Below are 23,884 nucleotides of genomic sequence, written 5' to 3'. Positions count from 1 at the left end.
TCGCATTGTATGGTCCCATAAATGCGCACCACTCCCAGAAGTTACCTGCGTGTGTGATGAAGAAAGTCCAGTCACAGTAACAAAGCAAGTTTCATGTGTGCTTCATTAGAATAATCAAGAATAAAGCAATCAATTACAAAATAAACTGAGAATCTTTACAGATTTCAAGAGAAATCGTCTTCCTTGTCTCTCCTGTTTTCAAAATACGGGAGAAATCAGGTAATCTATTTTATCTGATAAGATTTGAGATTTTAGAAATATTTTTTATTATTTCTACACTGTCCGTTTCATACAGAGATTTCCGATTCTGCTGCAGAAGTATTTCCCATCAGCACTGGGTTTCTTGGCTCAGGAGTGGGCTAGAATTTTTTCATTTCTTACAGGATCTTCTTATGCTAACTTGAAAGGCCTAAGGAAGTTGATACACTTGCTTATCTAGAACTGAGTAACACAACTCCTAGTCATTGCTAACACAGCTAAGGATCTGGCTGAGAACACAGCCAGTTAAGGGATTAGAAATCCACTGGGAGCCTTATCTAAAAAGGGAACAGGATAAAAAATGGATATCATAAATGAAGAAGAGAGCTGGAAGGGTAAGGGAGGAATGAGAACTAAGTTTCTCCCTCTCCTCTCTAGCTCTGAAGTAGACTGTTGCCTTTATATGCTCTGCTGAGCCATGACCAGCATGTCTTTGCATTCCTGTGCACCAACCTGTGATCCCACTATGCTTCCCACTTCCTCCATCCTGCCACCTCTCCCCTTCTGCTTCCCTGGAATTTTCATTCCCAACTTTGTTAGAACCAAAGAACCTGACGAAGAGTTTCTGCACATGGCCTACTCCTCCTGGCATGCTCGGGCTGCTATCCATAATGCTGAATCAGCCAGAGTCAGCCCTGTCTACAGGCGGATTAAGACATATTATATAAAGTCATTTGAAAAAAAAAATGTTAAAAGATGCTAGATTTGTTTTTTTTTTTTTTTTAAACCCAAGTGGTTCCTTGTATCCATGAAAGCTTCATACAAGGACTGCACAAGCAAACTCAAGGGAGAAAGCAATGTTTCAAACAATTACTTTGGACAAAATAAAGCAGCACCAGTAGATTGCCCTTACTATAAACTATGTTCTTTCAAAATGAGACAATCCTTCAATAGTGACACCGTCGTCTTGGATAAATGATGGTACCCTAACTGGGTAATCAACTGAAGCAAATAAAAATAGAGCCTATCACACCATCAGTTTTTAAATCAGAAATCCCCACTGATCCCAATGAGGCATTTACTGAAAAGATAATGGGTCCCAATATGGGCCAAGGGAAGTGCTTAATAACTTTCTCATTTTTCTACTCTAGACAAGGAATCACAAAACAGTTCATTCAAATCCAAGAGAGGAATAGCATGCAATTTGCAGCTTGATTTCATTATTGATCGGCCAGTAAACGGAATTTATTCATACCCTGTTTGATGCAGTTCATAAAAACCCAAGACAGAAGATTCTCCCCAATTTACTGCAACTATCAACTGACAGCACTTCCACTGATTTCAGAAACGTCCTATTTGACACAGCACAACAGTGGCAGACTCTGTACCTGAGAGATGTCTTACAGTCTACTACAGTATCTCACAGGCTTCCTCAGTTTGTATCTGGCTGCTACAAACTTTGATCCTGAGACTTTGTTGAGTGACTCCCACTCATTAGGTGGAAGGGGAGAAGTTTATTTTTCCAGATGGCAGAATGTATTTCTCTAGCAGTAGAATCTATTCAGAATGGCACGTTGCATATGGCACAGGGCTAGGTCTCCTACTGCCACTAATGGCACTTAGCTGAAGAATTCAGGAACACCCTCCTGTTTCCATGGGTTTTTTTCTAATAATGGAGACTGTCACCAAATCCTACTCCTTTTTAATACCTAGTCTATACAAAAGCAGCTCACATATTTTTTAAAACTGTCCTTTGGTATGTTTTCTGGCAGCTCCTCATTTGGCTAGATTCTAAATGTCTCTCTTCTCCTCTCTCCAAAGGAAGGGTGTCATTTATCCAAGAACAGTCATCTAATGACTTTGCAAATGGGTACTGAAACCTTCAGGTAGTTTTTCCCCTCCTTAAGAAACAGCCACAGAAAAATGAAAGGGAACCTGAGTAAGTTTTGGGGAAAAAAAACTTCACATATTTTAGGTCTGCTGTTGTCAGTGTGTTTGCAGTTCAGACAGGTCCTAAATATCCAGTAAAACATCTTACACAATGACATGCAACAGAGAATCTGTTGAAGCTGCAAGTACTCTGCAAGGACTTTTTTCCCTGATTTCAGAGCCCAGCACGGTCATTGATGAGATGAAACTCTTTGTTCTTTCAGTCCTAACTCCCTCATTTTATCTTTAGAGCAAGCTTTTTCCTGACACAGGGGCAACATTCCCTCTGGTTAGTCTGGATCTTTAGTCAAAGTCAGTCTAGCTCACATCTATATTCAATAGATAAATGCAGTTGAGTCACAAAGTCTCAGCCTTACTAATATTTAAACAGATTCAGAACAGATGAAGTGAAGTCAAACTACAGGACTTCCAAAGATATTTGACTTTAAAAACGGCATTTCAACTACATAAGCACAGGTTTTTTCAGCTACAGTTCTATTGCATACAGCATAAATTACACGGCTTAAGAGATGATGTTGCTTACTTGTAATATCAACCTCAGCATTTGCAAGTGGAGGCAGGTTAGGTGAGGAAAAGGCATTGAAACTCCCAGCATCCACCTTAGTCACCCTATTTCCCCTGTACAGTTTATTATAAAAATACAGGCACACCTGCAAGACAAGTAAAGAAACAGGTCTATGAATAAGCCAGTAATTAAAAGATGCAGTAGATAAATACTGTAGTCCGTCCTTTATGAAGTGTTTTCTAAATCTTTAAAGTAACTCACAGGCTAGTAGATGTTTACAAGTCTAACCCTTTCAAAAAGTGTTGGCACATCTGTCACACATTGGTTTAAGAATTTAAGAACAAAACAAGTTAAGAACTAACTAGTTTCATAATCCTCTCATGAGGCTTACTCTAGGAGACAGCAAATTTTCCTGAGTCCACTTCAAAGACGGAGGAAAGAAACAGTGTGAGCTTTTTAATAAATTCATTAGTTATGTATAAATTAAGAGTCCAAAACATAACAAAAGGCCTGGTGAAAATGAGGATAACTTCCAAGAGTTACCACCATACCTCATATATAATTACGTTCCTTCTCAAGTCTTTTAAAGTTTGTCAACTTGAAGGAAAAGAGATACCTCAAAGCTGTTATCAGTTATTAAGATCTTGGCCAGTCAGCTGTTGCTATTGTCTTACAAGAACTGGCTTTGGGAGCATGGCAGAAGTGAAATAAGGTGTAACCTGACCCATTTTCTCTCTGAGTTTTGGGCTGCACAGCACAAACAGCAGGGTGCTGAGACTATGGAGGTACCTCCATGTTCATTAGGTGTATCACTCTCCACACTTTAGTCTTCGGGAACAGAGCTAGAAGACACTCCCACCAGTTCTGCAGTGACTGTAGAACTTCAAAGTAATATGCAGTTAAAAAACTGAATTGAAAGTGTTTCAGATCCCACATATTTGCAAGAGAACCTCTAGTTTCAAGTCTGCTACAGCATACATTTCAGACTTGAGACTCTTTCTAGACTGTGCATGGGCAAATGGAATATGACCAATGTGAGAAGGCGCACGTGCTTTGCCACGCAAGCAATGTTACCTCAGTTGGAATCCACTCATCTTCCTGCCTAAGTGCAATTCCTTACTGCCTACCGGATATTTAATGAGTATTTGTGTCCTGGCTAGAGGGAGAAATGCAGATTCTCAGATGGTCTTCCCAGGCAAACAGACCTCAGGAATAACGAATTGCCCAGCCATCAGCAGTGCCCCCAGAAGGTTGTCTCGGCCGTCATTCTGCAGCTCATAAATGGGCACCTGAAGAGCAGAGACTGGAATTACACCCTGACCCTTATGTAAAGCCTTCACAGCAGAAAAAATGACTCCAACTTATGCAATACAAATACATGAATAATTTATGTAACAATGATTTATGAGAAAAAAAGTTTTTCTTCTTCACCCAAACTATTTTAGACTGCAGCAGATGGCAAGACTTCTCTCTCTGCTTAACAGAATTTTGTAATTTAAGTGCCTAAAAACTAATACAGAGATTTTTCTAATGTGATTAGGAATATTAACACTGGTTTGAGAAAAATATAAAAACTAGCAAGTAGGCATAGTTAAAAGTGACTGAGCATAGGAGAAGTGATGATAGAGAGAAAAAGCAACACCCCCAGAACATACAGAACTGTCACTATGGGCTTCACAACAGCTCTCTTGCACCATCTTTCCTCACAGCACAGTAAAACTGAGCCAGCAGGTTATCACTGACAGAAAACGGCAAGATTAAAAACTGAAATTTAGTCTGAGTGATGATTTCCATGCCTTTTCTGAATGTCTCTTTATTAAAAGATAGCACTTCTTTCAACAATTATTAAAAAAGAAAATCACATGCTCCCTTGCTGGATCATATGTCAGATAGATCTCCAAGCAATAAAACCAAAAAGAAAGTAAATCCTTGATAGATGTATCACGACTAGGTTGCTCCATGTCAAGACAGCAAGTGGGAGCCTACTCCTTCCTAGACTTTTGTATTTTGACTTCAAATAGACCACATGTGAAAGGGAAGTTATGAGATTGGGAAGGGGAATTTTACAATGTGATGTTTCATCTTTCCTTTGTGATTAGAGCAGTATTTTACACTCAAGCAAGCTATTCTAGTAAGACAACCCCTCCCCCTCAGACAATATGCAAAGGGCTGATCTCCAGCTAAGAGAATGAAAATTAATAAATGTAGTCTTTAGAGGAAAGGAAACAGACCATATTAGATGCTGTGCGGAACAGAAATGATAAAAAATGCATCTAATGCTTTAAGTTTATTTTTTAAAATTATAAAGAACGCAACAATGAGTAACGTAAGTTGAGATAACAACTGATGAAGTGAAAAATACTAAGCTTCAGGGCTTTTAAAGAAAAGAAGACAGCTGACAACCAGTGGCCACCTGAGGCTGGAAAAATGCTTTTCATATAAACCGATTAATACACAATGGCCAATGACAGGCTCTTATGTCTTTCTCTGAGGCATCTGGCCCCAGCCATAACGAACTGGTCTGATTTGGTACAGAGTTGTGAAATCATTAATGATAAAATTATGGGGCAGATCCTCAGCTGGTGAGCCCATCATTTCTCACTCATTTCTGTCAGCACTGTGACCATTCACCCTGGCCGGGGGCCTGGTCTGCACTGCTAAGCTATACAGTGATAGTCACGATACAGCCAAGCTCTGCATATAAAAACCAAAAATGAGGATTCCTGCTTCAACTTCAAATTAATTCCATTACCTGAGATCCTGTCAGAACAACAGTTTTGCCCAGGTTCTCACACATGAAGGACAGGGCTGAAGCTGTGTACGCCATAGTATCAGTACCGTGCAGGATCACAAAGCCATCGTACTTCTCGTAGTGCTCCTGGAGGTGGAGAGACAGCTTTCATACTGCTGAAGCAATGCTCTGGCACCAGCAGGTGAGGTACACAGGGCATTACTTTCACTGATGCAGGCAACAGCACAATGCCTTATAGGGTACTGCACACACAACTCCTCCTAAACTTACCCTGTTTCCAGTTTAAATACAATTAAGGGTTAATCGGACACTAAGAACTAGAGCCAATAATTCTGATTATGGAACAGCCAGAAATTCTTCTGTGTATACATATTAATGCAGCGTTTTTAAACCAGAAGACTCCTAATTAAGAAAAGCTTAGCAATGGCTTTAAACAGGAATGTTAACATATGCAAATTAGTCGTATAGTCTGATTTCTTGTTGCCGCTTTTACTTTAGGGATTACACCATTTACAGGAACAGATTAGGCAAACCAGGGCTACCATAATATAGGGGAAAAACCAGCCTGTTTAATCCATGGCAGACAGGCAAACTACCAGTGTCAGAGTGCCCTCTTCTGACGGAAAGCCATCCTTTCCACAGCAGAACCTGGAGGAGAAGCTTCTTGTTCATTAATGGACACTCACCTGCTGGTTTTTGAGAAGGCCCTTACACTATCTGGCACATGCAATATCAAAATGCATTTTATGATTTTAATTTACATACAATTCCCACCCAGGAGGTGAGAGTGTTTTTAATGCAAAACCATGAATCACACTGCTCATCCTGTTAGAATTAAGTAATCTGGTGACTTTTGGAAGAAAAAGGAATTGGTTCAGCTACTTTAGGAATGATGGACATAGCAAACACTGCAGGGGGAGACACTGATGTCTATAATGTAACTTGGTAATATGGAAAGGACTACACAGAACTCTAAGCAGATATAAGTGCCAGCATGGGGAGGAAAAAAAGAGGTTTAAACAAGATTTCTTTTTAATTACACTCCTAATGTTACACTAGGTACACACACTTGGCACCTCCTGATAACAAGGTCACCTCCAAAGTCATTTGTAGATTCCTACCTGTCCTTTTGCTGTTTTTTTCACTTATATCTGTCTACCTGTTGCTACCTACTGGAAGTTTCAGGAGGTTTCTGCTTATCTCCAACAACTGAGCCAACACAACAACTGCCAGTTTTGCAAGGTCTTTCTGCAGGGCAAACTACAGTGTGATGCAAAAACCATGCAGCAGCCATTCACCAAGGCAGCAACAAGGTAAGGAGGTTTCAAGAAAGGCCAAGATCACAGAAATAGCCACCTGTCCTCTCTAAATCAGCACACTTACAAGGACTTTCAGCCTTATTAGATGCAAAAGAACATAGTTTGGTTTAAGCTTCATAATGGAAAAGATCAGGTTGCCAATTAAGGAAACATTCCCTAGAAACACCTTGGAAGGTTTTAGTCTGGAAAATCATCAGCATGTTACAGCTGTGGCCAGCATGTGTCCAAGATGAACACAAAGTGGCAGTGTCTGTACACAACCTGGAGAGTTGAAAAGGTTTCTTTTTTTCCCTTCTCAGCTCTCTTCATTTGGATTACACAAACTGGGCATACAGAGAATCTGTACACCAGAAAAAAAACCCCTTTCTTTTGTAATAAAAACTAATATGCCAATAAGGAAAAAAGGTAAATTCTCTCCTGTTCAGCATGGATTGCTGCCTTCTCTTGGCGCTGGGCTTTTCCCAGCTGCACCTCTGCTCCATCTTAGACATTTTCCTTGTACACACCATCTCCATCTCTTCTTTGCCTGAGCAAGATGCATTTGATAGGACAAGCAACCTCCCAAGTTTGGTAGTTTCAGGATGAGAGAGCCTGAAGGTGACAGACTGTTACCTGAATCTTCAGCATCATTCCCTGCATTATTGAGCTGTTCACATGCATTGCTACAGCGTAGTGGAAGAAGGGAATTTACACTATAAAGCCCACTATCACAGAGTGGAAGAGCAGTATCTTCCTACCCCACAGTTATTTATTTCTGTCAGCTATGTATGAATTCCTGGTGTGAAGCATTTGAAGTGTTTTGCAGTTTTGCATTTTTTAAAAGCACACAGCTAAGTTCAGACAAGGGACAGGAGCACAGAAATGCTGATTTTTTTATTCTAGAGAAGGATATAATGAATTTATCTATATATGCAGAAATAGCTAGGGCTTTAAACATTTTCCACTGTGGGAAACCTAACTATGGTAGCAATTTTCTCTACTGGTTGCAAAGCCAAAGCTAGTCCAGTCCATGTGTGCCCAGAGTAAGAAAGGCATAAAGACATCAAATTATTTTCTATATCAATAGCCAACTATCAAGCTATTTGAACATTCAAATGATGTGTAGCGAAGCAACCTTCAGCTAAGTTACCCACACCTAAGGATTTTATTCAACATTTTTGGACAGTGAATTCAAGTCAATGTTTTAGGACACATCAACCTACATATTACAAACCTTATTCAATCACAGCTGCCATTTCTCTATTTATTTTATTGTATGGAATTATGGCATGGCTCATCCTTGGAAGAACGATGTAACTTTAATGAGTTTACAACATTTTCAAATTAAATAAAAATTCTGCAAACTGTGCAAGCACTGTACATCTTACTTTGCAAGTCACTAATTAAGGTACTTTACATTTAAAGAAATAAATATAAATGTATAGCGCTACTGAATTGTTTTCTCTTGCTAAGTATACTAGACATACTGCTGGTTTTGTTTAAGTGAAAAATGAGCTCTTATCCCACATCACCATACCTCAAGTTTCTTTGCAATTTTGGCCCAGTCATCTGGCGTCATGTTGGAAGAATCAAGCAGTGGTGAGAGCTCAAGGATTGTGTAAAAAATTCTCTTGTTTTGCTTAGAGAGACTATGAAGAAAGAGAATTGGAAAAAAAATCTTAGTGTTGATATCATCTCATCACTTCTGTTTTTTTCTCTAAATCAGTAGTTTTCACACTTTTCCTCCCCATCCCCCAAATCTAGGTGAAAAATGTCTTAAATCTGGAAATTAAATTCCGAGTTTAGAAGTTCATGGCTTGATGTGGTTTAAAGCATAAATACTTAAATTTAATTCAATAATAAATACAGCTTGGGAGGCAGACACAGGTAGTTTCTGGCCCGGGAGTGCACATTGCTGGGTCATGTCCAGCCTCTCATCCACCAGCACCCCCAAGTCCTTCTGGGCAGGGCTGCTCTCAATCTTTTCATCCCCAGCCTGGAGGGATACCAGAACTGCCCTGACCCAGGTGCAGCATCAGCACTTGGTCTTGTTAAACCTCATGAGATTCACAGGGGCCCAGTTCTTGAGCTTGTCTAGGTCCCTCTGGATGGCATCCCACCCTTCAGGTGTGTCAACAGCACCACAGCTTGGTGTCATCTACAAGTTTGCTGAGGCTGCCCTCGATCCCTCCATCCATGTCATTAATGGAGATATTAAATAACACTGGTCCCAACATAGACTCCTGAGAAATACCACTTGTCACTGATGTCCATCATGACTCTGAGCCATTGACCACCACCTTCTGGCTGTAACCATCCAATCAATTCCTCATCCATTGAACAGTTCACCCATTAAATCTATCTCTCTCCCATTTAGAGAGAAGGATGTTGTAGGGCACCATATCAAAAGTTTTACAGAAGTCCAGGTAAAGCTGTAAGAACTGAAATTGCCTTCCTGTCTTCCATGTGCCTTAGCAGAGCTTCTAGAAAGATCTGTTCCATGACTTTCCCATGCACAGAGGGGAAGCTGACAGGTCAGTGGGTCCCATGATCTTCCCTTCTATCCTTTTTGAAGTTGGGTGCAGTATTTCCCTTTTTCAAGACTTCTGAGACTTCCAATAAAATCTGCAGACTCATTCCCCCTATGAAGCCTGTAAGACTCTTGCACACAGCAGAGACAGCTTTTAAACAATGTGTTTAAACTGACATCCTGCACCTAAGAAGTCAGACTTCACGTGAAAAACTGCCTTGCTGGATATCACATTTACACATGCTAAGAGCAACTTTGGAAGTCAGCTGAAAATCTGTGACAAAAAAAAGCTCTCCTGAGAATGTGCTGTTTAAATAAAACATGACATCCTGATACCAGCCCTGTCTTCAACTTCTGATGCCTCTCTCTAAAAAGAGATCATGTCATTCCTCTTATATTGATGTTACACACCAATATACAAAGTTTACAAAATTTTCTCCCCTCAGGAACTCACAATATTTCTCAACCACCTAGTTAAAATGTCACTTGGCTAGTACGAAAGACAAGATGGCAAATTGCCACAACTAACCTCCAGAAACAGCATTCAGCAGTGCCAGAAAAACAAGACAAGATTAGTTTTTAAACCTCAGGGGTTTTTTATGTGAATGATTGTTTTAAGCTTTTCTGGTTTTTAGGGAAAGATGTGCCAGAAGAAGTATGTTTAGGACTTATACAGGTATATTAGTGTAGTTTTGTTATGTTTCTAATCCTTTACATACTTAAAAGTTATTCAAGCACAGTGTCAAAATAGAGCTCCATTTTTTTTAGTGTAAGCATCATGGTTAACACAAACTGAGTACTCATATAAATAATATTGCACCAGGTGTCCATTAGTTTTTCCTTTACTCCTTTTCCTGCTATCTGCCTTTTAAGTGGTTACATTTAAAAGCTTCATAGAGAGATCTCAATACAAAGTAGAAAAAAAATCAATAAGCCTTTTATTTTCTTTGAATATCCTGGTTTTCTCCTTAAAGATTACTGAATATCCACTTTCATAGAAAACCAGCTATGGTCCCATTTATTTTTGAACAACTGTGTAAAATCATCCTTTGTGCAAAGGTAGCATGTTTACAGGGGTACAGTCATTCATCACAGCTAGGGAATATTTCAAATTAGCATACTGCCCTCTAAATCAAACCCATAAGCTTATTAATCATTGCCCAACAGTTAAGAAGCAATGCAGATTAATTATAAGCCCATTGCTTATTATCATAATGTTGCATAAATTTGGGGAAAACAATCAGCTTTTAGGGCTTTTAAAAACAGAAGGCTTACAGAATTAAAGCGTGAGACCTATTCACTGATGCATTAATTACATGCTACTTTTTCAGACATATGCTGAAGATAATTCACATGGAGCTGTATATAAAGTTTTCTTAATTTATGTCGAATACTTGTATGTTTGCACGTACAAGTATGCAGCAAATTAATATACCAAAAATAAATAAAAAATCCAGGAATAGACTGCCCAGAATGGTTACTTGTTGCCTAATTTAAAAGTTATTTCTCTGGCAGTTCTAAGGCACTTCACTGCAAATATATCCAAACACATATTTCCTATCACATCAAACATGGTGGACGTCTTTTCTTTTAAACTAATTATAAGCATTTTTGCTGATCTCATTATAGATTCTTTATGTCAAATGTCCAGAGATGCAATTACCTGAAAAATAACAAGAGACATCCTAACCCTTCCTCTGCCCAAGGAAGCTGTACTTACGGGAGCACCAGTGTGTTCTCTGGGAATTCATGGGAGTTGTTCAGTTTTGTTTCCTGGGCGTACGCCTCATCATGCAGCATCGGCATCTTTCTCAAGCTGTTCACTAATTTATTTGCCTCAGGAGCAAGCCCTTAAAAACAAGGAATAAAGGAAGTAAATAAAGGAGCAGGGATAGAAGGAAGAGAGTAGCAGGGCAAGGAGGGAAGAAGACAAGATACAGAGCAGTTCGCCCATCCTTCCAAATTAAACCGTCTAATGCCAGTTTAAAAAGCAGAAAAAATATTCATGAAGTTATTCTTTTCTTGACTTGAAATAGATAAATCATTTATTTAAGATAAATAATGTTTCAAATCTCCTCCACATCAAACATTTGTGCTTTTACCTATTTTTCATTGTAGCTTGTCTGCAAATACTTACCAGAAGCAGGGGCAGGAAGCCAATTTTTGCAACTGTACCAGAAAGCTACCATTCTCTTTCACATTTACCATAGCTATTATTACTATTACTACCTAGTAATAGTAGTAGAAGACTTAAAAAGCACCCAGCATTGTTCTGTACTATCAAGTTGTGATACATACAAGGTACTTTCCACTAGCAGGTGTACATCTGAACATCTGAACAACTGAACATCTGAACTGACAAAAGGTAAAAAGGTGCCTAAATTCTGAATAGAAAAAGTTGAAAGTGTGAATGCATCTCAAACTCTGCTCTCCCTCTCCCTGCCCATGATGGGGTCTGTCTGTGGAAGGGGACCCTGAAAGAGCTGCTGTTTAAACTAGCCTAAGAACACGTTTAGTGTTTGGTGGACCTGCAGGAGTCCTCATTGCAACCAGGTATTTCCAAGGGAATCTGCACACTGTTCTCTGTTAGCCAGAAAGGCACCTAATGTTGTGATGTTACAGTCCTCAGCATCATGGAACTGAGTTCACCTGTGAGCCTAACCTGGAACTCATCTCCCAGTCCCCTGTTTCAGGAGTGACAGCAACAGTCCTGGCATCCAGAATCACAAGTCACCCTGTTTTTCTGAAGTCTGACTTTTTGAGACAGTTTTCTTACAAGGAACTTCTAACAGAGGTACATCCTTCTGTAAGGATGTACACCCTTTTGTAAGATTTTACTGTCAAGTTCAGTTTAATTTCAGTGTTTCGTATCACCTGTTTACATGGCAAACAAACTATTAAACCTCATTATTCTACTTCTGTTAGTTCTAGTTATTTCTAACTTAAGGCCAGGGAATTCTGTCCTATTTCCTAGTTCTGTTTATTTAACCATGATTCTCATTCAAGTTTGCACCTCTAATTATGTTTGGTTCACCTTCAAACAGCAAGGTTTATTTCAAATACTCAAAACAAAGAGAATATTTTCAATAGTATTTCTAGCTTTTTCCATTTACTTTCCAAGCTGATGGAAAAATCCTTAAGAACTCCCTGATCTCCCTCCTGGCTTGCCTTAAATTAAGAAGGAGGCCTCTTCATAGCCAACTTCCTCACAGGACAGCAACAGCATTTGAGTGGATTTGTTTGGATTACTGCCAGAATACTTTGTTTTACAAAATATACTTAAAACACTTTCAAGGCTTGGATGTTTCATTCATTCAGCTATAATCCCTGCTTTTCCTATTAAGGATGTTCCTAGCTTAGTCACAAATGGCCACTTCTGTTGTGCTTGGGCATTGAGTCATTTTGGCTCGGAACTGCAGCCCAGTTTCAAGTGTTTCCTGGGTGTTTTCTGATTATTCTTCAGTTTGTCCAGTGTTCATCTTGCTCTGAATATTGACAATGGATTAGACTGTTTATTTTTTGTATTTGCCACAGGAACTGGAGAGCTGATATACATTAATATTCTTTAATCCCTTCTCTATCAACAGCAGTTCCTCATCTCTTAATCACAAATCTGTCAGGATTTTTCCGTAATTGCTTGCACTGAATGTAAACCTTTTTTTTAAGGCACTCTGCAGATGCATCCAAGACGACCCACTTACAACCTAGACAGCTCCTCACATGCATCCACGTCCAGCAGTGATTTCTGCTTTATAGCTTCAAGAACCGAACACAGGGGAACTCAAGTGCAAGGGTTTTAAGAACACTTCTACTTTATTACGTGTGGAAAACAGCTTTTGTGAGCCAAGCTTGTTGACCAAGTTATTGAAGCAACTGCACCCCTGCAGAGAAGAGGCAGGCTGTGTGACTTGTCCAAATAGCTCTCATCAACTTCTGTCCTGACGCTTGTTAGCTGGCCAGCCCTGGCACCACAGAGCAGGTGGACAAAGGCAGAATGGCAAACAGGCACCTGTGGCCAAGGAGTACAATCATGGGTCTGTCTCACCTACAGTCCAGGACTCCGCTCTTCACTCTGGTGCTATAGATAACACAGTTATAGCTACCTGCCGAACAAAATACCCTACAACCTGTGCTGCTGCAGAGAACAGGGAGCAAAAATATTAATTGCAGCAGCTACATTACTCGGAGCTTTCAGAAGTGAGGCACACAGATTTCAAATGGAAAGGGTTTGGACTACAGCAGCCAGTCCTTCGGCAATTTAGTATGTCTAAAAAAGACACATAAATAACTAATCTACATAAGTAGACTATTCCAAGATAGGTAATCTTTCTAAGGGTATTTAGCTTAGTTCTGTTTGGATTTGTTGGGGTTTTGTCCTTATTACAGGTAAAAGCTAGAAAGAAACCTAGCCCACATGCCCAAGGAAAAGACCTTCCTGAAGGCACCAGCATAAACTTGATGGAAAGATCACTATCACAGTAACCTCACTCTGGAGTGCAGTATGTTTCTCTTTCTGAAATGAGCTACTGATAAGCCAAAAGAAACTAATGTAGGAGGAAATAAGTAGGAGTAGGAAACTTTAAAAATGCACTGAAGTGGTCTGACAGCAAAAACATGAATACTGAGAGAGTCTGCACCTGAGTCTGGTTGTCATCGAAGTCACATAAACTGAAACAGACTATTCATCCTCTGAAAATGACTCCTGCACAGGTTAACGTAGGTGTGCAGAAATTCTAACATGAATTTCCAAGGCATGCTAGAGTTGCCAGAGGAGCTACTTTAGTTCTAGGGAGGGTTGTAAACAGGCACTTTCCATCCACTGATAAATAAAAGAAATGAGCATCTATTGTATCTTCCCTTGAAGCATGCTGCCTTTCCCATGCCCTTTTGCTAGCTTCTGTCTGAACACTAAAGACTGCCAAAATATTCTGAAAGAGGTACTCTGGCTGCTCTGCAGCTAGATGTGGGTAAGAAAAGCAGGTCAAAACCCTCCCCAGGAAGCAGCGAGTCAGCATCATTGGATCATAACTGTTAGATTGTTTGCACATGCTTTAATGATTGACACTTGTTAAGCAAAAAAAAAAAGAAATAAAAAATCCATACAAGATGAGGAGAGGTTATAAAGTTCATTCATAAAAGAACGGGACACGTGATTATAATTTATTTGCTTAAAAGAGGCATTTAGAGGCAATAAAAGAAGGAAATTGTTTTAGTATAAACAATGAAAGCTGAGAAAGGCAAGTCAGCACATGGCATTGAAATATGGCCTTTTTTTCTTATAACTTTGACAGAGTAAAAACAAAGATGACAGCCATAAAAAAGAAAGAACACCTTATAGCATCTTTACTACAATAATAAGGATGAGGCAAACACCATCTCCTGAGAAGAAAGGACATGCATTTGAAAAAAATCAAGTCTAGGAAGCTGTAAGGTAAAGCCCCAAGTGTTTTAATCCTACAAATAAGAAGCAGAGACAGTATTTCAGGCAGGAGCACAAAACTCTGTAGTAAGGGATCACAAGTACCCACACTTTTGAATCTAGACAGACACAAGCTGTGGAAGCCCTGGGATACTGCACTACCTTCCAAGAAGGAAAGAATCTAAATAGATATTCATCAAAACTGGACTGCTTCCCTCTCACTCCCACTTCTTACCTTGTTTCCCTTCAATCCAACGCTGGCAAGCACACAGTCCTATAGCAAGTCAGACCTGACTGAAACCCATTTTTTCCCCAGACACATTAATGGGTTGATGTTTCTAATATCCCTTGGAATCTGTGCCTACTGAGTGATGATCAAGGGGTGCTTAGGTGCCACTCTAACCAGCTGCTGGACTGGGGGCCTGTGGAGGCGTCAGGTGAGTTTGGGCACCTATCACTTTTAGGGGCACCTAAAAACACACAGCATATACCTGTAGGTACCTAAGAAGCCTTCAGATAAAATGCAGGCAATACACTGACACATCTCAGTGTTCCATTTTGGATGTAGATGTTTTCCAGCTGCTGGGAGAGAGTTTGGCATATCTAGTCTTTTCATCAGTCTCCCCCTCCCTCGGTAAGGTAAAGCAAGGCAAGGCAGAACCCTTGAGTAATTTTATGAAGGAAGCCAAGAGCTGATGAGAGAGCAGCAGAAACCTGTCCCAAGGCAGGTGACTCTGACACTGCATCCGATCTCACTTATCCTGACACCTGGCAGCTGCCACACTTGGATCCACTGCGCCTGCCAGGTCACCAGTGGAAAATCCTTGTCACCAGCTCCAGTGGCCCACGCTCTTCCCAGCAGGAATGCCAGGCACACACTCTCTGGGCGGCCGGTGACAGTGGCTCATTTAGGGCTAAGAACAGCCGGCATGCCCAGTGCGATCACGTTAGTTTCGTTTTCAGCGCGCGAGGTAGGGCAGAACGGATTCACGCCGCAGGAAACACGTTGTCCTCTGCCAAAAGCCGCTGCTGCTCGCTGTGACGCTCACAAGGATGCCCATCAGCTGAGCTCCCGGCTCAACCAGCTGACGGGAGCCGGGGATTACAGGGAGCCTCTCACAGCAGCGATGCCGGACCGCAAGCCGCGCCGCGTCCCCGGCACCCCAAACCCCAAGGCAGCCCCGGCCGCAGCCCCACGGCAGCGCCGCTCCCCGCAGCCAGCCCCGGCACCCCCGCCGCCGGCCCCTCACCCTTGACGTCCTGCACCATGCCGATGGTGCCGCCCGAGTTGATGACCAGCACCCGCGCCTCGGTCTTGGCGGAGGGGGCCGGGGGGCAGCCGGGGCGCTCCTGGGGCCGGGGCCGGGTCAGGGCTCTGAGCAGGGAGCGCGAGTGTCCCGCCGCCGCCTCCATCCCGCACCGCAGGATCCGCTATCTCCCGGCCGCCCGGACAACGAGGATTTGTAGGGACGGGAGGGAGGTGGCGGGGCCGCCCCTTCCCGCTGCCCCGTGGGCGGGGAGAGCCGCTGTGCCCGCCCGCCCGCCCGCCCGAGCGCGGGCAGCGCCCGTGAGGGGCAGCGGGACCGCGGCGGGGCAGCGCCGGCACCACCCCCTGCCCTTTGCGCTGCCGGCCCGGGCAGACGTCAAAGCCCTTCACGCTTGAAGAAGGCAAGAGCAGCGGAGCGTTCTGGGCCCGGGGAGGAGAGAGGGGACATAGGGCTCAGGGTCAGCCCGGTGAGAGCACCTGCGCTGTCGCCTTTTTCCTTCCCGGGGAAGAAGGTGGGAACTGCCCCTGCTTACCCGGCCCCTGAGGCGACTCCTGCCTACCCAGCGTCTCCCAAGACAGGCAGCGCGGCACGGGCAGCACCCCTGTCCCCTCCAATTCCAGCGTCCTAATCTGCACCCTCGGCTTCCATCCAGAGCGATTCTTTTGAGGATCGCGTAGGAGATCAACTGTGAGGAGGCTGAAGTTCTTTTCAAGGAAACCTGATAAATGCTTAGGTCTGTTGTCATGAGGTGTGTTATTAGTGGCTAATTATAAAGCAAAATCAGCAAAGCAACTGGTTAAAACCCCATGGGCCAGTTACTGGGGACAGTAACTGCTGAGGAGCATGATCTGCAGGAGCTGACAAGTAGCTGCTGCTCAGGTACCTTGAGGCTAAACATGTCAGTCAAGTGCCTGAGTTACTCAGTTCGTCAAAGAAAGAGCATACTTCCTGTAGGAACGTGGTAGGGATTTTTTTTGGCTCCTGGACATACGAACTTAATTTGTACCCTGCACTGCACCTTCTAAATGAAATGCAGTTCAATTTCAAGGTGAAAATAAGGATTGTGGGATAGTCCAGGCAATTTCTTCTAATTTCTGTGACTTAGTACTCCAACAGAAATAAATTTTATATTCTCCCCCTCAAATCGTCAATCTCTCTCTTAGTCTGAGCGGCCCAAAATATGGCACAGATTTCCAGATGTGGTCTCACAAGTGCAGAGTAGAGGGCAGTAATCATTCCCCTGTTTGCTGGCTGTAACTGTCCGGCTAGTGCAGCCTAGCCTTTGCTTTCAGTGCTGCAAGGAGCCTTTGCTGCCTCATACATGACTTGTCCATAGGACCCCCAAGCCCTTTTTGACAGCTGCTATTTACATTTTTTTTAATCTATACTGTAGGCTATTGAACAAAACACGGCAGTGTGTGAAGGCAGAAAACTACAGCTGCCGGAATACACTGTGTGTATTGACACATCCACAAAAAAACTTTTAAGTAAACGAACATGTGTCTGCTGCAGGGAAACACTTTTTTCAAAAGAATGAAAAAATTACATCTAATTCCTGTTATGTATCACAGAAACTCATTTCACTTCATATATTTCTGGGACAGATCTCAAAGCATGTTTATTCATTGTTCTCTTTTCCCTGTGCTATTCAGAGTAAAAAAAGTAATCAAGATCACATGAAAAGAATGTGAAGACTTTTAAACTCTACAGAAAGGTCATTTTAGGTTCTGCAGGATTCCCTCCAGGAAAGAACAAAACTGAAGTTCCATTTGAGCAGGATTACTAGAGTTCATCAGAAATTCAATACTTCCTTTCACAGAATAATCAGCTTTTGAAAATGTTTCTGGGAAAAAAAAAAAAAAGGTTATTTTCCTTTTTTTAAAAACATTACTCACTGTTTATTTATTTTTGTTTTTTCAATTAAAAAAAATTTTAAAAAATCAAAAACTGTATGTTATTAACTGGATACACCTGATAATCACTTGTATGCTGGAATATAGAATTCTGAACGGCATCCTTGGATTAGAGAAGTGACCCCCAAGTAAATTACACAATTATGTCCAGAAATTACTAATTGCACAAACAGAAGGGCGGAGGACAGAAGACCAAGTGACCACTTCTAGAGAAACCAACAATAGAATTCATAGGAATAACACCTAAATGAGACTGACAATAGAAACACAATGGAGATTGCAACACATGCATTTCCCCCTGGAATGATGCAACAGGCAGCAGATGACAGGAGAGCAGAGAACTCAAGGCTTCCAAGGAAGAACTGATTGCAGCACTTCTAATAGCTCAACAACTGACCCAGTCTGTGCATCTCAGAACATTAAGCTTGGAAGCAACAGAAGTACCTCTGAAAACTTAATTGGCAAAGCTACGTCTGAGTAAGTGATTTCCTTGCAAGCAGAGAAGAATGATGGCCTTGGATGACTTAATGGACATGAGTTCTGGACTTGCTGCCATTTTAAAGCAGGGAGTTTTGGAACCAGAATAGCGAAGTAGCATTTAACAGAGAAAGGTGGAATTTAACATCCTGTACCTCACAGCATCCCATACATGAGAAGGAATAGTGATGGCACTTGTTGGAAAGAGTTTCTGCCCTCAGAGCCAGTTTGTTCAGGTCTCCAACAGCTGGATACCAGCTCGACAGTCTGTCAGCATGACCTTTCTCATGTATTTAATTGGTGTTCATTCTCCATATCTACTGAATGAGCTTGGGCCTCATTTAGAGAATTGTGTCATTTTCTAGAACAGTGGAAAGAGAAAGCAGCAAGAAAAGAGCAAGCCAGAAGAAAACCTGTTCCCTCTTTTCCTCTGCTTGCTGCAGGAAGAATAATTCTGCTTTAAGCAAGATAAATCATGCACATATATCAAGATGAGAGGGAACATCATCTACCTGGGAGGGGATTTGGGAGCTGGAGTGGGTAGATGGTAGCAGAAGATAATGTTTGAATACAGAGGAGTGTTGAAGACAGGGAAAATGATGAAAAACAAAGAAAGCGGCAAGAAAGTATCACTTTGTTCCTGAGCTGGTGCTTGAAACACCTGAAGGGCAGAGGAAAGTCAGAGACTGACCACATTGCAAAGTTTCAAGGCTCTGCCTAGGGCCTTCATCATTGAGGCCACCCATAAAGCATTTTGGATGAGGCTGAAAAGAGGAGCTGAGGAACAGAAATGAAACTGTTGTGGATCTCAGGAGAGGGAGACTGTTCCAAGGCAGGTGGTGCCTGGAGTGCCCAGACTCCTTCCGAGCTTCAGCCTCCATCTTTCCTTCTTTTCAAAGTGCCAGTGACCTACACCCTGCATCTGTGAGCTGTGCCAGCTGAAACCCACAGCGCACAGAGGCTGCCAAAAGATGAGGGGAATGTCACCCTTGGTTCCTTAACTGATTCTTGATAGTGCTGCAGAGCACTTGCTTTGTTCTTTCAGGAGAATCACATTGTCAGGATGAACTGCAAAAGGGAAAAGAATGTAACAGTTGAGAGTTTCAGTTTCTTCCCCAAAAAGGGTGTGTGTAGGGATTACGGGGCTTTGAATGAACCCAACTGAGTCCTGCTGAGCCTGTGGCCACTTGCCCCTGGCAACTGTGCTCTCTGCAGGGAGCGCCAGTGGGGAAATCAAGGGAGAGTGGATGTCAGTGGTCTGTTTCCAGGGAAAACAGGACTGTCCTTTTTTAGCTGTGTGGAATTTTAGGAGCTACAGGTGAGTGCATGTAGATCCTGGAGAAGCTTTCATCTTGCCTAGCAATGTTGTGCTGTTGTTGAACTACCTATTCTGAAAGCTTGCCCATGGGTTTTACAAGAGCTTTTGTTTACAGTGCAAAGAGAAAACTGAGTTACCAGGAAAAGGCCAGAGATGAAATCTGAGTAATGAAGGGATGGTGACTTTATGGACCACAGTGAGTGCAGTCCCAATGTGCTCTGCCTTGCTCGACCCATGGTCAGGTGTCCCAGGTTTATTTACAGTGACCACCTCCTGCTGCAGAACTTTGACATGCCCAGAGTGAGAACTGGGTGAGACAAAGAGCTGTTAAAGAGTCACACAGACAATGGCCCGAGCGAACAGAACTGTCTTGGAGAAACTACAGCAAAGCTGCAGCTTGCTAGCAGAGGGTGAGACCCTCTTCTCTAAAAATAAGATTTGTGGAATTTGTTTCATCTTGAGAAAGGAAAACACTGTTGTGTGTGACCAATTGTGAGATCTCTCACAGCTAACTGCTGTCTCATAATCAAGTCCAGCACACAGTCTTCCTGCAGGCATTCTGGTGAACCTTTATTTAGGTTGCTTCACAACAGCTGAGGTGACTGCCTAGCTAGATCATCCATCAAAAATAACAAAGCTCTTGAGAAACCTCCATATATTTTTGACCCATTTTTGAGGATCACCTTCTCTGATCTCAAGAACTGTCCCTTCCAACAAGGAAGAGATCAAGCAGAGGTAGAAGCAGGCCTGCATAGATGAACAAGGAACTCCAGGTAAGAATTAAGCATAAAAAGTGCTCAAGAGATGGAAGAAGAGACAGGTGTCCCAGGAAGAGTTCAGAGATACTGTCAGAATATGAAGGTATATTGTTATGAAAGGCGTGGCCCACCTGAATTTACAGAGCGATACGAAGGTTAAGCAAGATTTCTAAGGTAAGCAGCCAAAGGGTGACTAGGGAAAAGGTGGGCCCAAGGCAGGACACCTGGTGACAAAGGACATGGGAAAGCTGACAATGCCACCTCTATCTCAGTCTTCACTGGTTCTATTTGCCCTTAAGAATGCCAGGCACTAGAGGCCACTGCAAGAGGCATGGCAAGGAAGACTTCCTCTCACTGGAGAAGGATCAGGTTCAGGAATATTTAAATAAACCAGACCCTGACAAGTCCCTGGAACCTGATGGGTTGCACTCACAAGAGATGAGGGAACTGATTGATGGAATTTGAGGACACTAGGTAACCTTTGAATGGTCATAGCAATCAGGGGAAGGTTCTTAGGGAGAGGAAGAAAGCCAGTATCACTTTTAACTTCAAGAATGGGAAGAAGAGGAGATGGAAAACTAGACTCTGGTCAGTCTCACCTCAGTGCCTGGAAGTGGTGGAGCAAATAGATCTGGAAGCTAGCTCCAGACATATCAAACAGGCAGTCAGGAGTAGTCACCACAGATTTATCACACTTGATCAGCCTGACAGCCCTTCTCTGACTACATGACGGGCTCAGTGGTGAGGAGAGCGCAGTGTTAATATCTAATCAAGATATTAGGTCTTTAGACTGGAAAAATACCTAAGCAACATTCTCCTTGAAATACTCAATTAAATTACTAATTTGTAATGTTTTTCTTTTTTGGGCAGTTATATGCCAATTAATATACCTCAGAGGAAAGCTTAATCTTCTTACTGAATTCAGTTATCTAGGAGATAGATATCTACTCACAATAAACTAATTTAGTAATCAGTGGTTAATAGCAATATAATAACAATCATTTCCTGAGATGCATGGTGTACATCCAGCATTCACAACAGTTGACCGTAAGCTTAAAAAGCACTTAGGTTTTTGTTTGATTTTAGGGGTTTTTTTAGTTCTTCTGTGTTTGATATGCTAACAGAGAATACCCAGATCAGAGTTCACGCTGTGCTGGAGGTTCTCAGCCTGCAGCCCCACGAGGCACAAATTACGGTGACAAGGGACACAAGGATGGGAAGCAGAGATGCTGTTAAACTTTTACAGTGGGCTGCACAAGTTTAAATCCCTTTTCTCTGAGGGGTGGATGGGACCAGAACTTTTCTGTCCAGCCAAGGGCCCACTGAGATGGCAATGGCGTGGAGGTATTTCTGTGTTAAAAGGTGGTGAATCCACTGGAATTGCATTTCTGACATAGGTGTCAAATCTCACAGTCGAAAAACTCAGTCACTAAAACACCAGTGCAAATGCTGAGACAAATCCTGAAAGGACATTAAATGGTAGCAGAATTAGGAGACAGACCACTTTGCAAGAGAGGCTGGCCACCCCTGCTTTTCTTCACACTTCAGATTGTTAATCCTTGCTTTTTTTTTAGTTCTGCCAGAAAACTGAGGATTGGGCTCTGTGCTCTGGCCCTGGTGACCATTCTGGGAACAGGGAAATCCAATCTCAAAGCTGCTTGTGTTGGCTGGGGAGGGCTTGTGACCATTGGACCAAAAAATAACCCCGTTTCAGCCTTGGAATCATAGCTCTAGAAAAACCATCCATTACACAAAATGTACCTGAGATGACACAAAACGTGTGATGACACAACATGAAACATGCCACTCCAGACCTGGCAAGCCAAGAGAGGCAGTGAAGTGACTCAGCAAGGAGAAATTTCCGTAGTTACCTCTCCTTCACCTCTGGGGCGTGAGCTGGCAACAGATCCTGCACCTGGTGCTCAGGAGCACACTCTGGCACCAGGCTGTAGGCACTGGCAAGGGCAGGCTGAAAATGGCCTTAGGCAAAGTAAGAGAAGTGATTTGGCATCAGGAGGGAAAATACCATTGAAAGAAGGCAGGCAGGGTGCATGAGTACTAAAGTGCAGCACGAGCCTCAGGCCAGAGACTGCAGGCAAGATAAACTTTGAATGCTTTTTAAGGCTTTAAGAAATGAAACAAAACATACAAAACCCATTCTGACATACAAGTATGAAAACGGAACAAGTGCCACGAGTTTGAGTTAATAAAGCACATGCTCTGATCAGCTTCAGGGAGGACACAAGACAGCTGTGACCCACACACCAGCCTATCAGCAGGAACTGAAGGTGGAGGACAGAAACGTGCAGTCCACCTGCAGTACTTCTGGCACAAGAGGAAGGTCTGCATGTGTGAAACTTGTAACAGATTTTGAACACCATCCTAAGAGTTTTCCTAGCAGTCTGTTGGCCGAGCTGCACTACCAAATGTACCTGCACTGAGGTGGTTTGGAGAACACACTGCTCTCCACAAGAATGTTTTCATCCACTGAGGTCTACATCACTGGTCCAATTCTGCTGACCCCACCTGGATGATTTTTGGGATTGTCTTTTATCCACCACCACCACCTGCACCCCCTCAAAAAAACAAAGAAAACCCAAAAAAACCCCCAAAAACCCCAACCCAACCCAACCCAAACAAAAAAAACCCACAAAAACCAGACCGAAACAAAAAAACCCCAACCCTGTAGCTTGTTTCCTTGGTTCTGCACCCTGTTTAGTTCATGCTTCACTCATCAGCTCCAGCAAGGCCTGTCTGTTGTGCCCTTGGGCACAGTGATCTCACTCTGCTGATGTTCCTCCCCACTCTGGGGAAATCAGTTCCAAGGAACAGACTGGGAGGCAGTGTTCCTTTTCTTCTATTCATAGCCGTCTTAATCACACTTTTTATTTTTCCCTATGTGGTGTTCATTATGCTGGTTCATGAGTTTCTTTGCTCATCAGTTCTGCCTTCTATTCGAACTCAGTCAAAATACCAACCTAAATAACTCAATGTACTGGCTGAGCTTAAGTTACAATAGCAATTATTAGAACAATATGACAGCCATCACACCAAGTTCTTAAGAACTGGGAGCAGGCAGGGAGACAAAAAGCTGCTTTGCTGCTCTAAGATCTTCTTGCTTATTTAGCAAGTAATTTTTCAACCATCTTGTATATCAGAAATTCTCTGAAACAGAAGGGGTGCATTGTCAAATGTGGCTTCTTTGCTATATCCAATGGAATAAGATCCTTCCTATGAACTGCAATAAAAGCTGAATTGCTAATGTCAAGTTCTCTTCTACCTCTGTAGCACATAGTCCTAGACAAATTTCCATCAGCCTATAACATTCTTTGAACATCTATGAGAAAACCAAACAAATCCAAGGTCATTTTTCCGTAAATGCCTGCTAGTGCCAACAGCCTCTCCAGCCCAAAGGTTCCTTTGTATTTCAATCCATAAATCACTAATCCACAAAAAGCTAAAAAGTAGAACATATCTCCTTTTAATCTCCAGCACGAA

At 42.3% G+C, this 23,884-nt stretch overlaps 1 protein-coding gene across 2 annotated transcripts in view; it reads right to left on the bottom strand.

Moving 5' to 3' along the window:
* The window catches only part of ASPG (asparaginase), a 44,601-nt gene extending 28,515 nt beyond the window's left edge, over window positions 1–16,086 (bottom strand). For both annotated transcript variants that reach the window (XM_066188915.1, XM_066188917.1), the window contains exons 1-6: window positions 15,903–16,086; window positions 10,954–11,083; window positions 8,241–8,352; window positions 5,406–5,531; window positions 3,859–3,942; window positions 2,672–2,798 (exon numbers count right to left, since the gene is read on the bottom strand). In XM_066188915.1, coding sequence (XP_066045012.1) covers window positions 2,672–2,798; window positions 3,859–3,942; window positions 5,406–5,531; window positions 8,241–8,352; window positions 10,954–11,083; window positions 15,903–16,065 — 742 coding nt within the window. In that variant the 5' untranslated portion in view covers window positions 16,066–16,086. The remainder of the gene's footprint in view (window positions 1–2,671; window positions 2,799–3,858; window positions 3,943–5,405; window positions 5,532–8,240; window positions 8,353–10,953; window positions 11,084–15,902) is intronic.
* Between the last annotated feature and the right edge of the window lie 7,798 nt (window positions 16,087–23,884).

The sequence above is a fragment of the Chamaea fasciata genome, unplaced genomic scaffold, assembly GCF_029207755.1.
Source record: "Chamaea fasciata isolate MVZ Bird 193981 ecotype frontalis unplaced genomic scaffold, bChaFas1.0.hap1 SCAF_7, whole genome shotgun sequence".
NCBI lineage: Eukaryota > Metazoa > Chordata > Aves > Passeriformes > Sylviidae > Chamaea > Chamaea fasciata.
The sequence above is the reverse complement of the archived record's forward strand: the minus strand, read 5'-3'. Positions and strand labels throughout refer to the sequence as shown.